Here is a 15,699-nt window from a genome sequence, read left to right on the forward strand (position 1 = left end):
GGCCAGGCTTTAGGCCCCCTGGGTTTGAGGGCGGGACCCGGCAGTGGAGTGAGGCCCGGATTGGTCAGAGGGCGGGACCCAGAGAGGAGCAAGCCCAGGATTGGGTGGTATGGGGGCCCGGTGGTGGTGTGCGGCGAGGATTGGCTCTCCCGGCGGGGCCTGGCGGCTGGAATCGGCCCCCGCGTGGGGACCGCGGAGAGCTGATGGAGTCTGGCTGGGGAAGCGGGGCAGCCAGGGCCGATGGGGCCCTGGGCTCGAAGAGGGCCAAAGAGGGGTCCAAGACTCGTAGCCGCCGGCGGTGGCGAAAAAGCAAAACCAAAGGTGAGCGCGCGGGGGCCGGCAGCAGAACGGAAGGAACCTTCGACATCCTGCGGGGAACTGGGGACTGAGTGGACGGACCCACTGCCCCGAGAAGTGGGGGAGCCCGTGGGCTGGCCCACTGCCGCCCTGCGAGGGGATGCGGGGATGATCCATTGGGAGAATGGGTGATGTGAGAGTGGAATATGACCCTCAGCATAGAGACTACCGGACGCCCCAGTAGCGACTTGGGAAGAGTGTCAGAATGCGAGTCTCCAAGACTAGGGTTCCCGGTCCGGCTCCGTACTCGCTGTGTGACCGTGGGGCAATTCCTGGCTTCAGTGTTTCCTACCAGGGAAATGGTTCAAGCGCCGGTTTTCAGGGCCCCAGCACTCATGAGAGGATAATGGAGAGGTTTAGAAGCTGTTGCTCAAAGAGGAAGTTTCGAGGGCATTCACTGTCAGGAAAAGGTAGGAGGAAGGGGTGCCTCGTCTTGGGAAATGCCCCAGGGCCAGTATGGCTCAAAACAGTCCATCCTCCCATCCTTCATTCAACCCGTGCCTCCGGTTCCTTGTCAGGCCCCCTGCTTCAGCCCAGCACCACTGGGGCCTAACTTCCTGACCCCGCTCTTTTTAGGACTAGGGAGCCCTGGATAGGCTTCAGACCACCACAACCTCCCTGGCACAAAGAAGGGAGGGCTGTCAACTGGGTTTCTAAGGAGCCACATTATTTACAGATCTCAGCAAGCTGGAGAAAGACTGACAGACCACCAGACATGTTGCAAGCCTCAGGCAGGACCACACATTAAGTTCTTGCTAGGTGATGAGTATTTGTGAAGCCAAGTGAGGACCTATGGGAAGTTCCTTCCTGTGAAGAAACTGATGTAGCCCCCAGGCCCTAGAGACCCCAAGCCCATTGTTCTCTCTGCCTTAGGCAACATCATTCGCCAAAGACCGAACTGGAGTTGGCTACACACAGGCCCACGCACACTCGCACACACGCACACGTGCAGACTCAGACAGGCTCGGAGCTCAGGCTGGGACCTGAGGGCATTCACTGTCATACTCCCAGACACAGCGTCACAAGCAGGACAGTGTGCCCAGAGGCAGTACAGACCAAAGTTAAAAACGTGGGCGTTGGTGGCCTGGTTCCTGGGGTCATAAACCGTGGTACACTGAGCAACAGGCTTCTATCCCTGTCTGAACTTTCTGAGCTGTAAAATGGGCACAGTGATAGGACTCCCTGACTCGTAGGGCCGTTGTGAGGTTTGAATGAGTCTAGCACATTGGACACTGGCACACAGCAAGCCTGCCTGAGGGGTGGAGGTTCTCATTACTGGTACTCCCCATTAGGCAGTGAGTTCCCTAAGAAGGGGCCCGTGTCTGCCTTGTTTACCGCACATTTTCATAGCCTGAGATGCCAGGCACAGAGGCACTCAGATATTTATTGAATTAGTAAGTGAAGGAATGTACAAACTGTAACACTGGGATAATAATAATCGTGCTGCCCTTAGGCTTGTCGTGAGGAGTCAGAAGCCTCTTGGGTCGGGTGCCTTGCACAAGGCTGAGCCGTCCCACCCACAAACCCAAGGGCCCACCTACTCACAAAGGCTCATTCCACTCAACCCTGAGATCCACCTGTCATTTCCTGAGGCTCTGCCCTGGTGCTACGCCTCATTAGGGTGAATCAGACCCTGCCCCTGCCCCTGCCCCGAGGACATCCAGGCTGGCTGGAGCAGTCCTAGTCATCAGGTTGATCTTGCCTGGAACTAATGACTCTAGTGTCATTGTGATCACCCCATTTCTGAGATGCTGACACTGAGGCTCTGAGGGAGCAAGGTCACCTGGGCTTCCTTACCTGGCCGGTGAGGGTAGGGGTGTGTGAACTCAAACCTGCTCTGTGCCCCGCCACCCCGCCTTGATTATGGGCCCAGAAAGCTCCAGTCTCACAGATTCGTTCAGCAGACATTCACTGAGCATTTACTTGTGTCAGGCCTGGACTCTTAGTGGTGAGGACAGACTCACATTTGAGCTGGGGACACAGATATCAATCAAATAATCCCACAAATCAGATATAATTGTAAACTGGCAAATACAAGAGGGAAAGTCCGGAGAAAATGTAAGAGGAGGCTTCCCAGGAAGGTGACATTGGACCCAAGGATGAGCAAGTGCTGACTGCTGGGCAAGGGGGGCAGGGAGGCGAAGGGAACAGCTCAGGCAGAGACCTTGAGGCCAAAGGAAGTGGCTCATTACAGCACAGAGGGAGCTCAGCAAGGGAGGGGAGGAGTAGGGGGCTCGGGGGGGCAGGGGGACCAGATAGCACCTGGTTTGGCAGGCCACGTCCAGGATTGGGGGCTTTATCCTGAGAGCAAGGGTGGGGGGTGTTGCAGGGTTAGGAGTGTGTGACCAGACTGAAGTTCTAGAAAAATCCTCTGGCTGCTATGTGGAAAAGACGTTGAAGGGGGCAAAATCAGAGACACATAAAGATTTATTACAATCCTCTAGATGAGGGGTCAGTGGAAGTGGGAGAAGGGCCAGATTCCAGAGGTTCCTGCGGGGGCAGGCAGAGTGGACAGAACTTTGTGATGCATTGGATGAGAGTAAGAAGTGGCCACACACACACACACACACCCGGGGGGCACACAGATAATGAGTGTATACGTCCATACACACACAAACACCTGCCCGTGCAATCTCACAGGCCAAGAAGAACACAGACACGGATACACTCACATACATACACACATGCCCTCAGACACACGGAGAAACGTACAAACGCACAGACTGGGGAAAAAATGTCACCCACCCACAGACACAGGCCAGGCAAACACTAGGCATGACGTGTACCCACATACATATGTACATCTGTGTGTGAGCCTCCAAGACACTCACACCTGACCACCCAGAAAGCGGGCAGCTGAGACCTGATGGAGAGAAGGAGCTCCCCCCCACACACACTGCAGAAACTCTGCAGAGACCGGCTGAGCCATCCTAGCGGGTCCTGTGACTGTGGGCGGCCCCGTCTTCCTCGGCATCTTGCTTCTCTCCACTGCCAAAAGGGGTGGTGATGGTCCCAAGCCCCTGGGCTGTGGAGAGGACGAAATGAGTTACAGTGCCTGGCACGCATCTACACTGCAGGCCTCTCCCCTTCGGAAGCCCTTGCCCCTCCCAGGCCTCAGAGCTGGTCCTTGCTCCTCCATCCTCCCTGAGCTTGCTTCCCTTCTCACCCCTGCTCAGTCCCCAGGGGCCAGAATCCGGGCTGGGTCTGGCCGTCCTGTGGCTCTTTAGGGCAAAGGGCTGGCGCCAGGCAGCAGAACCCCCCTGGGTCCCACCTCTATCCCAGTTGTTGCTTATGGGCCTTGGGCGCCTCCCTCTGCCCCAGTGCCCTGTGCCTGAGATTCTTGGCAAGTTTCTGGGCAACCTCAATATCCCTTCCTCCCAGCTCCACCCAGCTCAGCCCCCAGGGAGCTGCCTAGAACAGGGCGAAGAGCAGGGCCCTGGAATCATGAAAGCCTGGGATTCAGCCTCTTCCTCACCGCCGCCTATCCAGGCTCACCTGGCCACCAAGCCTTAGTGCTGCCTCCAGAGGCCTCTGTCTGTTCATCTGTTTGTTTGCCCTGGGGAGGGGTGGTTCTCTCCCAAGCTCCCATTCACCTGATTCTGCCCCCACTTTGACTCTTCATGCTTTCTTTCTGTCTTCAAATATTTGCTAAGTACCTATTATGTGCCAGACCCCATGATGAGCCCTGGGGCCACCCCCCTGCCTGAGGGGGCATGATAATCAAAGAGGAGAAATGGGGGTGCTTAGGTGGTGTAGTTGGTTAAGTGTCTGACTCTGGGTTTTGGCTCAGGTCGTGATCTCAGGGTCATGAGATCAAGCCCCGCCTCAGGCTCCCCACTCAGCAGGGAGTCTGATGGAGATTCACTCTCCCTCTCCCTCTTACTTCCCGCTCGTGCTCTCTCTCAAATAAATAAATAAATCTTGGGGAAAAAAAAAAAATAGGGAGGAGAGACAGAGGATTCACCTACAGCCAAGCAAATGACCTTAGGGCCTCTCATTCGTGCAGACCCCTTCCAAAGCCCTGTCCCTAAGTTTGTATTTGTGATTTTATGTCCCTTTTCCTAAAGAGCTCCACCTCTACACATACCAGCTTCACAGCTCCGTGAAGTCTGGTTCTGTCCCTGGGGGGAGACAGACAACAAACCTATAAATGAACGTGTCGAATTGCAAGTGTGTAAAAATCTAGGAAGAAACGCGAGTCTGATGGCAGAAAGTAATGATAGGGGTGTGTGTCTTAGGTGGGGAGGAGTAGTTAGGGAGGGCCAAGGCCTGAAGGGTGAGAAACAGCTGGCCAGGTAAGGAGCACATGGAATAACAGAGGTAAAGTGTTTCCGGAGCCTCAGTGTCCCGTATGTGAGGCGGGGATGGCAGTCACAGCAGGATGGCCTGTGAAGGGCAAGTGGCAGGTGCCCAGTATGGGAACACCACACAGTAGGACGTGTGTGGCTCAGAAGCCCTAGCTGAACTTGGCACCACCCTTAATCGGCTTTTGTGCCCTCGGGAGGGACAGGCAGGGCTGGCTACCCTCTCTCCCCCCCACCCCCAACAGCTGGGGCCGGCTGTGCCAGGGCCAGCCTGGGGGACGGGAGCTGAGATCACGGGGCCTTTGCTCTCTGAGCTCCACCCTGGGGAGAGGGAGGGCAGCCGGGCTGGGTGAGAAGAAACACTTTGTTCCTCACTGAGGCTAAGACTCCTGGCTCCTAAGAGAGAAGAGGCTTGGCAAGCTAGGTACCTCAGTTTCTAATTATTGAGGGGGTTGAGTGTCTGCACTCCTGGACCCAAGCAAGGAAGGCGCTGGGGCCCTGGACTCCGGGGTTCTAAGGCAGAGGAGCCTGGGACAAGGACTTGCATTTGAGCGGGGGCCGGACCGGCAGAGGGCGCGGGGAGTTGGACTCCCTGCTGTGTTTACAGCACGTGGGTTCCCTGGCCTTTCTGGGTGCGAGGTGGGGCCGGTGGCCACACCCTGGGCAAGCTCTGCCCCTCCCCGCCGGTTTATGGCCCCAGGCTTCTGCTGGCACTCGCCACACTCAGCCCTAGCCCAGCCCGCAGCTCAGCGTGGGGGAGCTCAGAAGAGGTCTGGGAGGGGTGAGTGCACTGTCTGCTAAGACACAGGAACGGGGCGCGCTTTAAAACTCCAGGTCCTGGAAGGGAGGGGAGACACCTTCTGGGGGATGAGGCAGAAGCCAGGCAAGGTCCTGAGTGGGCTTCAGGAGAGAAGAGTCTCCAGAGCAGAGGGCACCGTCTCCAAGGGGGGACAACAGTAGCTTGTCCAGGGCCTGGGTGACAGTACAAGGACCCCGGAGGGAAGATCACCAGGGACCCTGAATTGTGGGGAGTCGGGCCTTGTCCAGGGCAGGTTTTTGAGGGCCATAGCTAGAGACCCAGCTTCCAGAGCCCTGGGAGGGAGACGAGCGTTTAAGCAATGGCTCTCGACCCAGAGATCTGGGTTTGAATTCTGCACGGCCACTTTTGATGCAAGCTTCAGCTCCTTTCTGAACACCTCTGAGCCTCAGTTTCTCCTGTAAAATGGGGATGGTACCGATAACAGTTGAAACGTAAATGGAGGCAGTCGGCTTCTTGGGGTGAGCAAGCACTAACTGAGAAAGTTCTTAGCGTGGGTGTGGCACAGAGCGAGCTCAAGGCTAACAGCAGAGATGAAGGCAGCTGTTCCAGGCAGGGGAGTGGGGCTGGCCCGTGCGGTCTAAGCCAAGTGGAGAGGCCCGAAGGCCGGGGGACCCAGCTGGGGAGCAGTGGGACCGACTTGTGGGGGATCCCACAGAGGAACAGGGAGGCAGCTGGAGCTTGGAGGGGGTTCCACAGCCAGATCCGAGGGACCAGGAGGGGGCAGGATTGACTCCTCAGTTTGAAGTAAGGCTAGGATTATGAACTGGGTTCCGGAAGAGAACTGGGCTTGAGACCAGGATCCTGGGACACCACCAGGTAGATGGGAATGCGTGGGCTGAGGGCTGAGCTCTCCAAAATACTGGGGGAGGGGAGGGGCCTGTGGGTGACGCCTGGGGCCTTGAGAAGGAGGTGAGATGGGGGCCTGAACCCCTGGGTCCTGAGCGAGGGGGGACCTAGTTGGGATCCACACCTCTCAGAGAACCTCAGCATCCTGGGCCCCAGGAGAGCCAAGTGGAGACGGCTACCTGAATTCTTGGGTCCCTGGAAGGAAGCAGAGGGGTGGATAGACTCCGGGGTTGTAGGAGAGGCGTGGAGCTAGGAAACCAAGAAGAGTCCCACGTAGGAGACAGCACGGCGAAGAGGAGTCTGGGGCCTGGACTCCTGGGTCTGAAAAAGGAAGGGGATGGGGCCCTAGACGCCACCCTTGGGTCCAACCCTGCCTGATGGGGGCTCCCCACTCGCCCGCAGCCTCGCGGCTCACACACAGCATGGACCTGCACACGATGACACAGTCGCTGGTGACTCTGGCGGAAGACAACATGGCCTTCTTCTCGAGCCAGGGCCCCGGGGAGACAGCACGACGGCTGTCGGGCGTCTTCGCGGGGGTTCGGGAGCAGGCGCTGGGGCTGGAGCCGGCCCTGTGCCGCCTGCTGAGCGTGGCGCACCTCTTCGACCTGGACGCCGAGACGCCGGCCAACGGGTACCGCAGCCTGGTGCACACAGCCCGCTGCTGCCTGGCGCACCTGCTGCACAAGTCCCGCTACGTGGCCTCCAACCGCCGGAGCATCTTCTTCCGCACCAGCCACAACCTGGCGGAACTCGAGGCCTACCTGGCCGCCCTCACCCAGCTCCGTGCCCTAGCCTACTATGCCCAGGACCTGCTGGCCACCAACCAGCCCGGGGGGCTCTTCTTCGACGGCGACGAGGGGCTCATTGTTGAGTTCCTGCGCGAGTACGTCACTCTGCACAAAGGCTGCTTCTACGGCCGCTGTCTGGGCTTCCAGGTGAGCCCCCCACCCCGCTCCTCCGGACCCACCGTGAAGGGGCTGGGTGGCCCCCCACCTGGCCCGACAGCATGGTAGGATTACCGCAGTGGTATCCCTGAGCTCCGGGGACGGTAGATTCAGAAAGGGGAAGCCGTCTAGGGCTTAGGCGGCTGCATGGGTTGGGGGGGGTCTCAAACTTGTGGCCCCTGGGTCAGTTCCACCGTGTAGTAAGACATCGTTAACTTGCATGGCTCTTTGCGCCAGGATCCCCACACTCAGAGATTTGTCCACTCTTTGCGGTGACCTGTCTGTCCTCTGAAATCATTTGAGACCCCTCAGGAGGGTGGTTAGTACTGTTCTCAAAGGCCTCTTTATAAGAGCACACCCCATTTAGTCACACCCCGCCCCCCGAAGGCATGGGCAGGAGGGAGGGGCCTAGCTCCATTTTAGAGGCTCAAGGGGCTCTGGTCACAGCTGCTCCACGGGACCCTGGTCGGCCTGGGCTTTCTGGCTCACCTCTGGAGCTCTCACTTGACTCAGGATTTTCCGGCCATGGGGAAGGCCAAGGAGCACTTCCGAGTTGGTGACCATGAGGGAGACATGGTGGTGGCCCCACCCCAGCCACCCGCAGAGGGGTACCGTTCACCTTAACACTGAGAGGAAAGTAGCCTGGGAGCCTTTGGACTCAGAGCAAAAGTAATTTGGGGGCTCAGAATTGGGGAGGGGGGAGGGGGTCCTGGGGACTCAGAGCAGAGGCCCAACGTGCTCCTGTGTGAGGTCAGTGCTGGGTCCCCCGGGCCCCAGCCACATCGGGGAACCCCCCCGCAGGAGTATCTGGAGCTGCGTGACTCTGCAGCCCCCCAGATTCTCTCCGGGCCCGCCCCACCCCCACCCCAGGTGGGCTTGGCAGTCTCTCAGCCTTCCTTCCCCGCTTCCCCACAGAGCAGCCTGGGTGTTCCTGGGAACTTCCCTTCACCTAAGCTGACCCCCCATAAATATTGATCAGCCCAGCTGGGCCAACTGGCTCCTCCCTGTGTCCCGGCCACGACCTTGGAGTCCCCGGAGAGTGATCCTGTGGCCACCCAAGCCAGCATTCCAGGCAAAATGGCCAGGCACCGCTGTGCTCTCTGGCCCACTGGGCCCCTGGCCAGGGGCAAGGTCATGCCTGACAGCTCTTCTCTGAGGGCCCAGCTGCTATGCTATATCGCCTGTAAAATGTCAGCCCCCACAGGGCAGAAGCCTCCCGTATGGGGCTCTAGCTCAGCGCCCGGTCTCCCCTGCCCCCGCCCCCTGCCCCCCCTGCCCCCGCCCCCTGCCCCCGCGCCTAGTACCTAGCACACAATAGGGTGTAGGCCTGTATTTGTTGAATGAACAAAAGAACCCTGCTGGCCCCCTGCCCAGCTTCCTATGGCTTTTTTTCTCTGATCTTGTCTCCCCATTGTCTTTTCTTAGCGCCTGGCTCCTCCCTCAGATGCTGTCTCCCCATTTGGCTGCCTTTCTGCCGCAAGATCTCTGGCCCTGTCTGTCTCTGACCATCTCCTGTCTGTCTTCCCGCCGCCCAGGAACTGGTCCCCGTCCGCCTGGCCTCATCTCTGTCCTCGCTGACTTTCAGGAAATCCCTGCATCACCTTACTCCCAGCCCTCTATGGCTCCACCCACGTCTGGAACACATCCACATTCCTCAGGCCCTCCATGAGCGCCCTCTGCTTCTCTGGCCTTGGCCGCCACCCCTCTCCCCTCATTCACTCTGCTCCAGCCGCACAGGTTACCCCTGCCAAGCACAGGCTGCCTCAGAGCCTTTGCACTTGCCACGGCCTCTGCGGGGAGCACCCTTCCCTCGCTTCCTCTGGATCGCTCCTCCTCCAGCGCCCTCCCGGATACCCATCTAAGTAGCCTGACCCCCAGTCGTCAGTCTGTGTCCCCTCCACCTACTGTTTTTTCAAATTTTCAAAGCATTGGTCATGAAGCATTCCTTAACATCGAACATATGCCTTTATTTGCTTCCTGTCCCCTAGAGCAGTGCCTGGCACACAGTAGGAGCTCACTAAATGTTTGCTGGATGACCACGTCTCTCCCCAAACCCCGTCTCTGCCCCTCACTCGTGCCCGCCTCCAGTCCCTCCTGGGCAGCGGGTGACCCAGCGGCATCTCTCCACAGTTCACGCCCGCCATCCGGCCGTTCCTGCAGACCATCTCCATCGGGCTGGTGTCCTTCGGAGAGCACTACAAGCGCAATGAAACAGGCCTTGGTGAGTCCCGGCCAGACCCTGCCTGCAGCCTCGCCTCCCTTCCTGTCCCTCCTCCTCCTTCCACCCCCCCGACTCCCGCTGGGCCCCCTGACACCCCTGCCGACCCCCAGGTGTGGCCGCCAGTTCGCTCTTCACAAGCGGCCGCTTCGCCATCGACCCAGAGCTGCGTGGCACGGAGTTTGAGCGGATCATACAGAACCTAGATGTGCACTTCTGGAAAGCCTTCTGGAATATCACCGAGATTGAGGTGCTATCGGTGAGAAGGGGGCCTCATGAAGGCCCCACCAATGTTACAGGATGGGCACACTGGGGCCCAGAGACCCATCCCAGGCCACATCAGGCCTCGGCGGGGCTCCAGGCCTGGGACAGCGCGTGATGGTAAAGAGGGTGGGGATTGGAGAGGAGGCACGAGGGGCTGCAAGCAGCTCCTCCCCAGCGCCCCTCCTGTTCCCTCCCACCAGTCTCTAGCAAACATGACATCAGCTACCGTGAGGGTAAGCCGCCTGCTCAGTCTGCCACCAGAGGCCTTTGAAATGCCTCTGACTGCTGACCCCAAGCTCACGGTCACCATCTCACCCCCTCTGGCCCACTCGGGCCCCGGGCCGGTCCTCGTCAGGCTCATCTCCTATGACCTGCGTGAAGGACAGGTAGGAGATACAGAGCCAAGGAGCACCAACAGCCCCCCTCCCCAGAGGCCCTCCCACCTCTTGCTGCTTACCCCTGCCCCCCCCCCCCCCCGTCCTGTCTCTCTGAGCACATCCCTTTGGTGGGGTGAGGCCCAGGCAGGCCACCCCAGCCTCACCCACATCCTCCTCCCTCACCCCCTCCCCAGGACAGTGAGTCGCTCAGCAGCCTGGTGAAGTCCGAGGGGCCCCGGAGCCTGGAGCTGCGGCCACGCCCCCAGCAGGCACCCCGCTCACAGTCCCTGGTGGTGCACATCCATGGCGGTGGCTTCGTGGCCCAGACCTCCAAATCCCATGAGCCCTACCTCAAGAGCTGGGCCCAGGAGCTGGGCGTCCCCATCCTCTCCATCGACTACTCCCTGGCCCCCGAGGCCCCCTTCCCCCGAGCGCTGGAGGAGTGCTTCTACGCTTACTGCTGGGCTGTCAAGCACTGTGCCCTCCTCGGTGAGCCCCCGCCCCTCACTGTCACCCACTCCCCAGTCCTGCCGCCACCCCGTGCCTTGCGGGGAGAGAGCTCAGGCCTCAGTCTTGCACCCCCTGCCTCCCTTGCCATCTCCTCCCGCCCAGCCCTCTGCCGCCTGTTCACCCCCTCCTGCCCCACTGCTCCCCAGACCTTCTGTCTCAACCACTTCCTCCTTCTGCTTTCTGCCCCCCAACTCTAGCCCTGACACCCCATCCCCCCACCTCTCTGTTCCCGAGGACCTCTTCTCTCCTCCTACTGTTTCCCCACCCCCTGTCCTGCACTGCCAGCCTCCCGGCCCGCGCTCCAGGCCATTCTTCCAGCTCCTCTGACCTCCTGCTTCTGACCTCTCCAGATGCAGAGGGCAAGGTGCCGGTGTGCCCCACGGCACAGGGATGTGGCTCTTTTGTATGGTCAGCTGAACCCTGCCCTTCCATCTCCAGGCCTCGGCTGCCCCTCCCTCCCGAAACGGGCCCTGGTCTCCCCTTTCCCACCACCTGTCCCCCTTGTTTCTGACCTCCAGCCTCGCAAGCTTCCCAGAGCCTCCTGATGGCCACATCCTCAGTCTGCCTGGTCCCCGACCACTGTCCCCCAAGCCCCTGCCTCAGTTTACCGATCTCTAGGACTGCAGTGGGCTAGACCTTGGGGCTGGGGCCCCCATACCCCACCTCTGAGAGTCCAGTGCTCCTGGCTCAGCGCTTGAGCTCCTCCCTGCCAGGCTGACCAAGCCCCCTCCAACCCAGGCTCAACAGGTGAACGGATCTGCCTCGCAGGGGACAGTGCAGGCGGGAACCTCTGCTTCACCGTGTCCCTCCGGGCAGCAGCCTACGGGGTGCGGGTGCCAGATGGCATCATGGCAGCTTACCCGGCCACCATGCTACAATCTACCTCCTCGCCCTCCCGCCTCCTGAGCCTCATGGACCCCCTGCTGCCCCTCAGCGTGCTCACCAAGTGTGTCAGCGCTTATGCTGGTAAGGCTGCCACCCGCGGAGCTGGGCGCCTGGGCAGGGCTTGGGTGCTGGAGTCCTGCAGGGATGGGGGCTAGCGCCCAGTCCCCCGGGGCTCAGGAAGGGAAATCTGAGACTCCTGGTCCCCACTGAAGCCATCAGATATCCTTGGGTCCCCGGGGGCACAGAGGCCTGAAGTTCCAGGTGTTGAGACTGGGCCTCAGCCCTCCACACATACTCCACAGGTGGAGAGACAGAGGAGCACTCGGACTCGGACCAGAAGGCACTGGGCATGATGGGGCTGGTGCGGCGGGACACAGCCCTGCTCTTCCGAGACCTCCGCGTGGGCGCCTCCTCGTGGCTCCACTCCTTCCTGGACCTGAGTGGGCACAAGTCCCACACGAGCTCAGTGCCCACGGCAGGTGAGTGAAGCCCTCCCCTCACACACCCACTCGGGGTGGACAGCAGGGACAGCCGGATACACCGAAAGTCCTGGGGGGAGGCGAGTGGCTGTGTCCTCGGGTGCTCAGGGAAGTAGAGATCACATTCTGGCTCTAACCCCCTATTTGGCGCTGGGGACTACCACACAGCCTTGCTTTTCCACGACGCTCCACATCCTAGAATTTCCAGGACTTCTGGTCTGCCAGGTCATCTCAGAACTCCTAGGAGCTACAGGGGGTAGCCTTCCAAACAGCCCATCCCAGAAAGGAACCCCAGGATATAACTCAGAAGGCCTGCCCCATGTGTCAATTCTTGGTCCCAAGAATGCCACTCAAATCCCTTGATTTGAGTGGGGGGAGTCCAGCCCTCCTAGATTCTTCCCAGACTTGTAACAGAGACACCTGGGGGTAATGCCCCACTCCGGGGGCTGGCCTAGGAGCCTGGGCTCGGAGAGATCAGCAGACTGACTGCACAGACCTCGGTCAGTGGGAGAGATTCCCAGCCTCGGGTGGGTGGCAGGATCCTCACGCAGTCAAAAATCACTAACATCCAGGGATCTGTTTTTCCCCCCACAATTTTTTTTAACATTTTAATGATTTTGAAGTACAGCCAACCCATTTTGTATCTTCAGCATGCCAACAGTATTTTCTGAATAATAGTGCGTGTTCAAAAGAAGACAGATACCATTCCTATTCAGAAAATTGTTCCAACTGAGTGTGTCTTACTTGAACTTTTTAAATTTTAGGATATTCAGATGGATACAAATACACACAAAAACAAAAGGGATTTGAACCGTGAACCATTGAACACTGGGGCTTTCCCTAAAGGTTAGAGGTGACACGTGCAGCCCCTAGAGGCCCACAGTCGAGCAACCTACGGGGTGACGGGGGCCAGGTACCCTATCTGTGAGCCTTGCTTTGCTCCTCCGTGAAATGAGGATGGTAAGAGGACCTGCCTCATGAGGTTGTTGTAAGGACTTCATGCAACTATTTGTGCCAAGCACCCAGCACAAACCCGACACCCAGTAGGTGCTCCTAGCAGATGCTGGCACCCCTGACAGGCTGCGCCCCGTGACTCCCGTCAGTGGTTCCGTTCCGGTGACCCTCTGGGTCACGGGGCACTTAGGCAGTTACTCTCATATCGTCTTACATCTTGCCTTCGTGGATTTATATAGACGAGTTCAAAAAGAAAAGATACCTGCAAAAGGCAGGGTCCTGGCCCCAGTGGTAAGCAGCGTAGGTCGGGTCAGATTAATGGAGCGGAGGCTAAGGTGGGCACTCCACGCAGCCCGAAGCGCGTCTTCGGCCTCCGCAGGGCACTTGCTTGTCCAGTCACTCAAAGGTAAGGGATAAAACTAAAGAACATGAAGGAAATGTGGAGAGCAGATCTGTGTGGCTGCAGGTGTGGGATCCCTGGGAATCGAATAGGCTCCCAAGACTCTCTTTAGCTCCCTGTGAACGTGGCCTGCTCACGTGGGCCTGCTCACTATTCCACTGTTGACACCCTCTGTGTTGAGTGGCCCTCACAGGTTGGCTGGGGCCCCGTGCTGGGGTCAGGGAGGCGGCTGGAACAAGGCACCAGGCCTAGTAATAAAACATGAGGATAGCGTGTGACCTCCCAGGGGGCAGCAGTGCCTCCTCCCACCGAGTCCTCACCAACTCCTATGAGGTAAGGACTCTTTATCCCCTCTTTGTACAGAGGAGGAAACTGAGGCTCCCAGAGGTAAACTGACTTGCATTTCACCCTCCCGGTCACCACACGCTCGCACGCACACACGCGCGCACACACACACACACCTCCACCACCACGTGACTCCTCCCACCTCCCCCTTGGAGTTGCAGCCTGGGGCACCTGGGGCTCCCCACCCATCCCTGAGGACGGGCGCCTGGGGGGAACACTCGGCCTCCACAGCCTAACACACAGCTCCTCCTGCAGAGGTCACTGCCCTCCCCCCCGACCTCTCCTGCCCACCACGCACACCCAGCCCACACAGCCCAGCTGAGCTGTGGCCCCCACTGGCCACCTGCCCCTGCTCCTCTTGCAGAGTCAATGCGGCGCAGCGTGTCCGAGGCAGCCCTGGCCCAGCCCGAGGGCCCGCTGGGCACGGACTCCCTCAAGAGCCTGACCCTACACGACCTGAGCCTAAGGGGCAGCTCTGAAACGTCGAAAACCCCGGAGCTGTCCATGTCTGCGGAGACACTTGGCCCCTCCACGCCCTCCGACGTCAACTTCTTGGTTGGCCCAGACGACGCACCCGAGGCCGCTAAGGCACAGGAGGAGCTGAGCACCAAGGACAGAGGCTGCGGCTTGCGCTCCTCCTTCCCTGAGGGTTTCCACCCCAGGCGCTCCAGCCAGGGCACCACCCGGATGCCCTTCTGCTCCTCGCCCATCGTCAAGAACCCCTTCATGTCGCCGCTGCTGGCGTCTGACAGCATGCTACAGAGCCTGCCGCCCGTGCACATTGTGGTGAGCGCCAGATTCGGACAGTGCGCTGGGCGGGGAGCAGGGCGAGCAGGGGCGGGCAGGGGCAGGTGCACCTGCGGAAGGGAGCCCGGGAGCGAGAGAGCGGAGGGGTGGGGGTGGTAAGGTGGCCTGGCTGCCGGCCGAAGGGAAGGGAGAGCCGTGCCACCAGGAGGGAATGCCCGGGGACCGGAGGGCTGCAGGGAAACCAGGGCTGCTATTTCCTCTCGCGATCGGGAAGGGGAAAGAGGTGGTGGGTCTGGGGGGCGAAAGGGGCGGAGATGCTGGGCCGAGGCTCAGTCTCCCACTCCCCGCCCCCTCCCCTCGTTCCCCTGCCCCGTGCCCCACCCCCGCCGTCCCGCAGGCCTGCGCGCTGGACCCCATGCTGGACGACTCGGTCATGTTCGCGCGGCGGCTGCGCGGCCTCGGCAAGCCCGTGACGCTGCGCGTGGTGGAGGACCTGCCGCACGGCTTCCTGAGCCTGGCGACGCTGTGCCGCGAAACACGGCAGGCGGCCGCGCAGTGCGTGGAGTGCATCCGCCTCATCCTCGCTCAGCCCGCCCCGCCCGCAGCGCCGCCGGTCTGAGCCCCGGCCCGGGCCGGGCCGCGCGGGCAGCTGGGGCTGCGGGGGGCGACACTAAAGGCCTCTTGTTCCCATCTGAGCCGGCCTCCGTGGTGAATGCGCCCCGGGTTAGGCGGCGGGGACGTCCCCCCCCCCAGTCGAGGGGCTCCCGGTCCCCTCCAGCCCTTCCGTCGGGCCGGGCGCGCGAGGGGCAGTATGTGCCTTAAGGTGGGAGGACGGCTGGGGGGGAGGGGCGGGGGCCCAAAGCCGAGACCCTGCCCTGAGGGGTGGGGGGCGCGCACCAACCAGTCTCCGTAGACAGCTGGAGCTGCACTCCATCACCGCCTTCTACTGCTGCTGTGACCGCCGCAGGGTGGGGGCCTGACCCTACCCGCCAAGACGGTTTGTTTTTGTTCCTTTGTAAATAAAAGTATTTAATTAGTTCGGCCTCTTGCAAATAGGGTCGGGTGTCGCCCACCAGGGGGCAGCATCGGACTCTGCTGCTGGGATCTGAGCAGCCTGGCAGTAGAAAGCTGGGAGCCCAACTTCTGGGTCCTGAGGAACGAGCCGACTGCGGGCTCGGATTCCTGGGTGCGGAGGGATTGGACGCCCCTACTAACACAGACCACCTCCCCTTCAGACTTAATCCAC

General features: G+C 60.3%; 1 protein-coding gene across 4 annotated transcripts; it reads left to right on the forward strand.

The window, feature by feature from the left end:
* The first annotated feature begins 188 nt into the window (after positions 1–188).
* Positions 189–15,489, forward strand: LIPE (lipase E, hormone sensitive type). 4 transcript variants are annotated; one of them, XM_034986576.1, is made up of 10 exons: positions 189–321; positions 6,730–7,265; positions 9,405–9,495; positions 9,606–9,751; positions 9,957–10,142; positions 10,328–10,622; positions 11,382–11,609; positions 11,831–12,007; positions 14,071–14,492; positions 14,851–15,489. In XM_034986576.1, exons 1-10 carry the CDS (start codon positions 204–206, stop codon positions 15,070–15,072), a joined length of 2,421 nt encoding a protein of 806 aa, XP_034842467.1. In that variant the 5' UTR covers positions 189–203; the 3' UTR covers positions 15,073–15,489. The 4 variants fall into 4 exon arrangements, with proteins under 4 accessions (XP_034842467.1, XP_034842468.1, XP_034842469.1 ...); XM_034986577.1 differs by lacking the exon at positions 189–321 and adding an exon at positions 5,185–5,442; XM_034986578.1 differs by lacking the exon at positions 189–321 and adding an exon at positions 5,460–6,297.
* The last annotated feature ends 210 nt before the right edge of the window (positions 15,490–15,699 follow it).

Source organism: Mirounga leonina, unplaced genomic scaffold (genome assembly GCF_011800145.1).
Source record: "Mirounga leonina isolate KUSES-001 unplaced genomic scaffold, KU_Mleo_1.0 Mir_376, whole genome shotgun sequence".
NCBI classification, from domain to species: Eukaryota; Metazoa; Chordata; class Mammalia; order Carnivora; family Phocidae; genus Mirounga; species Mirounga leonina.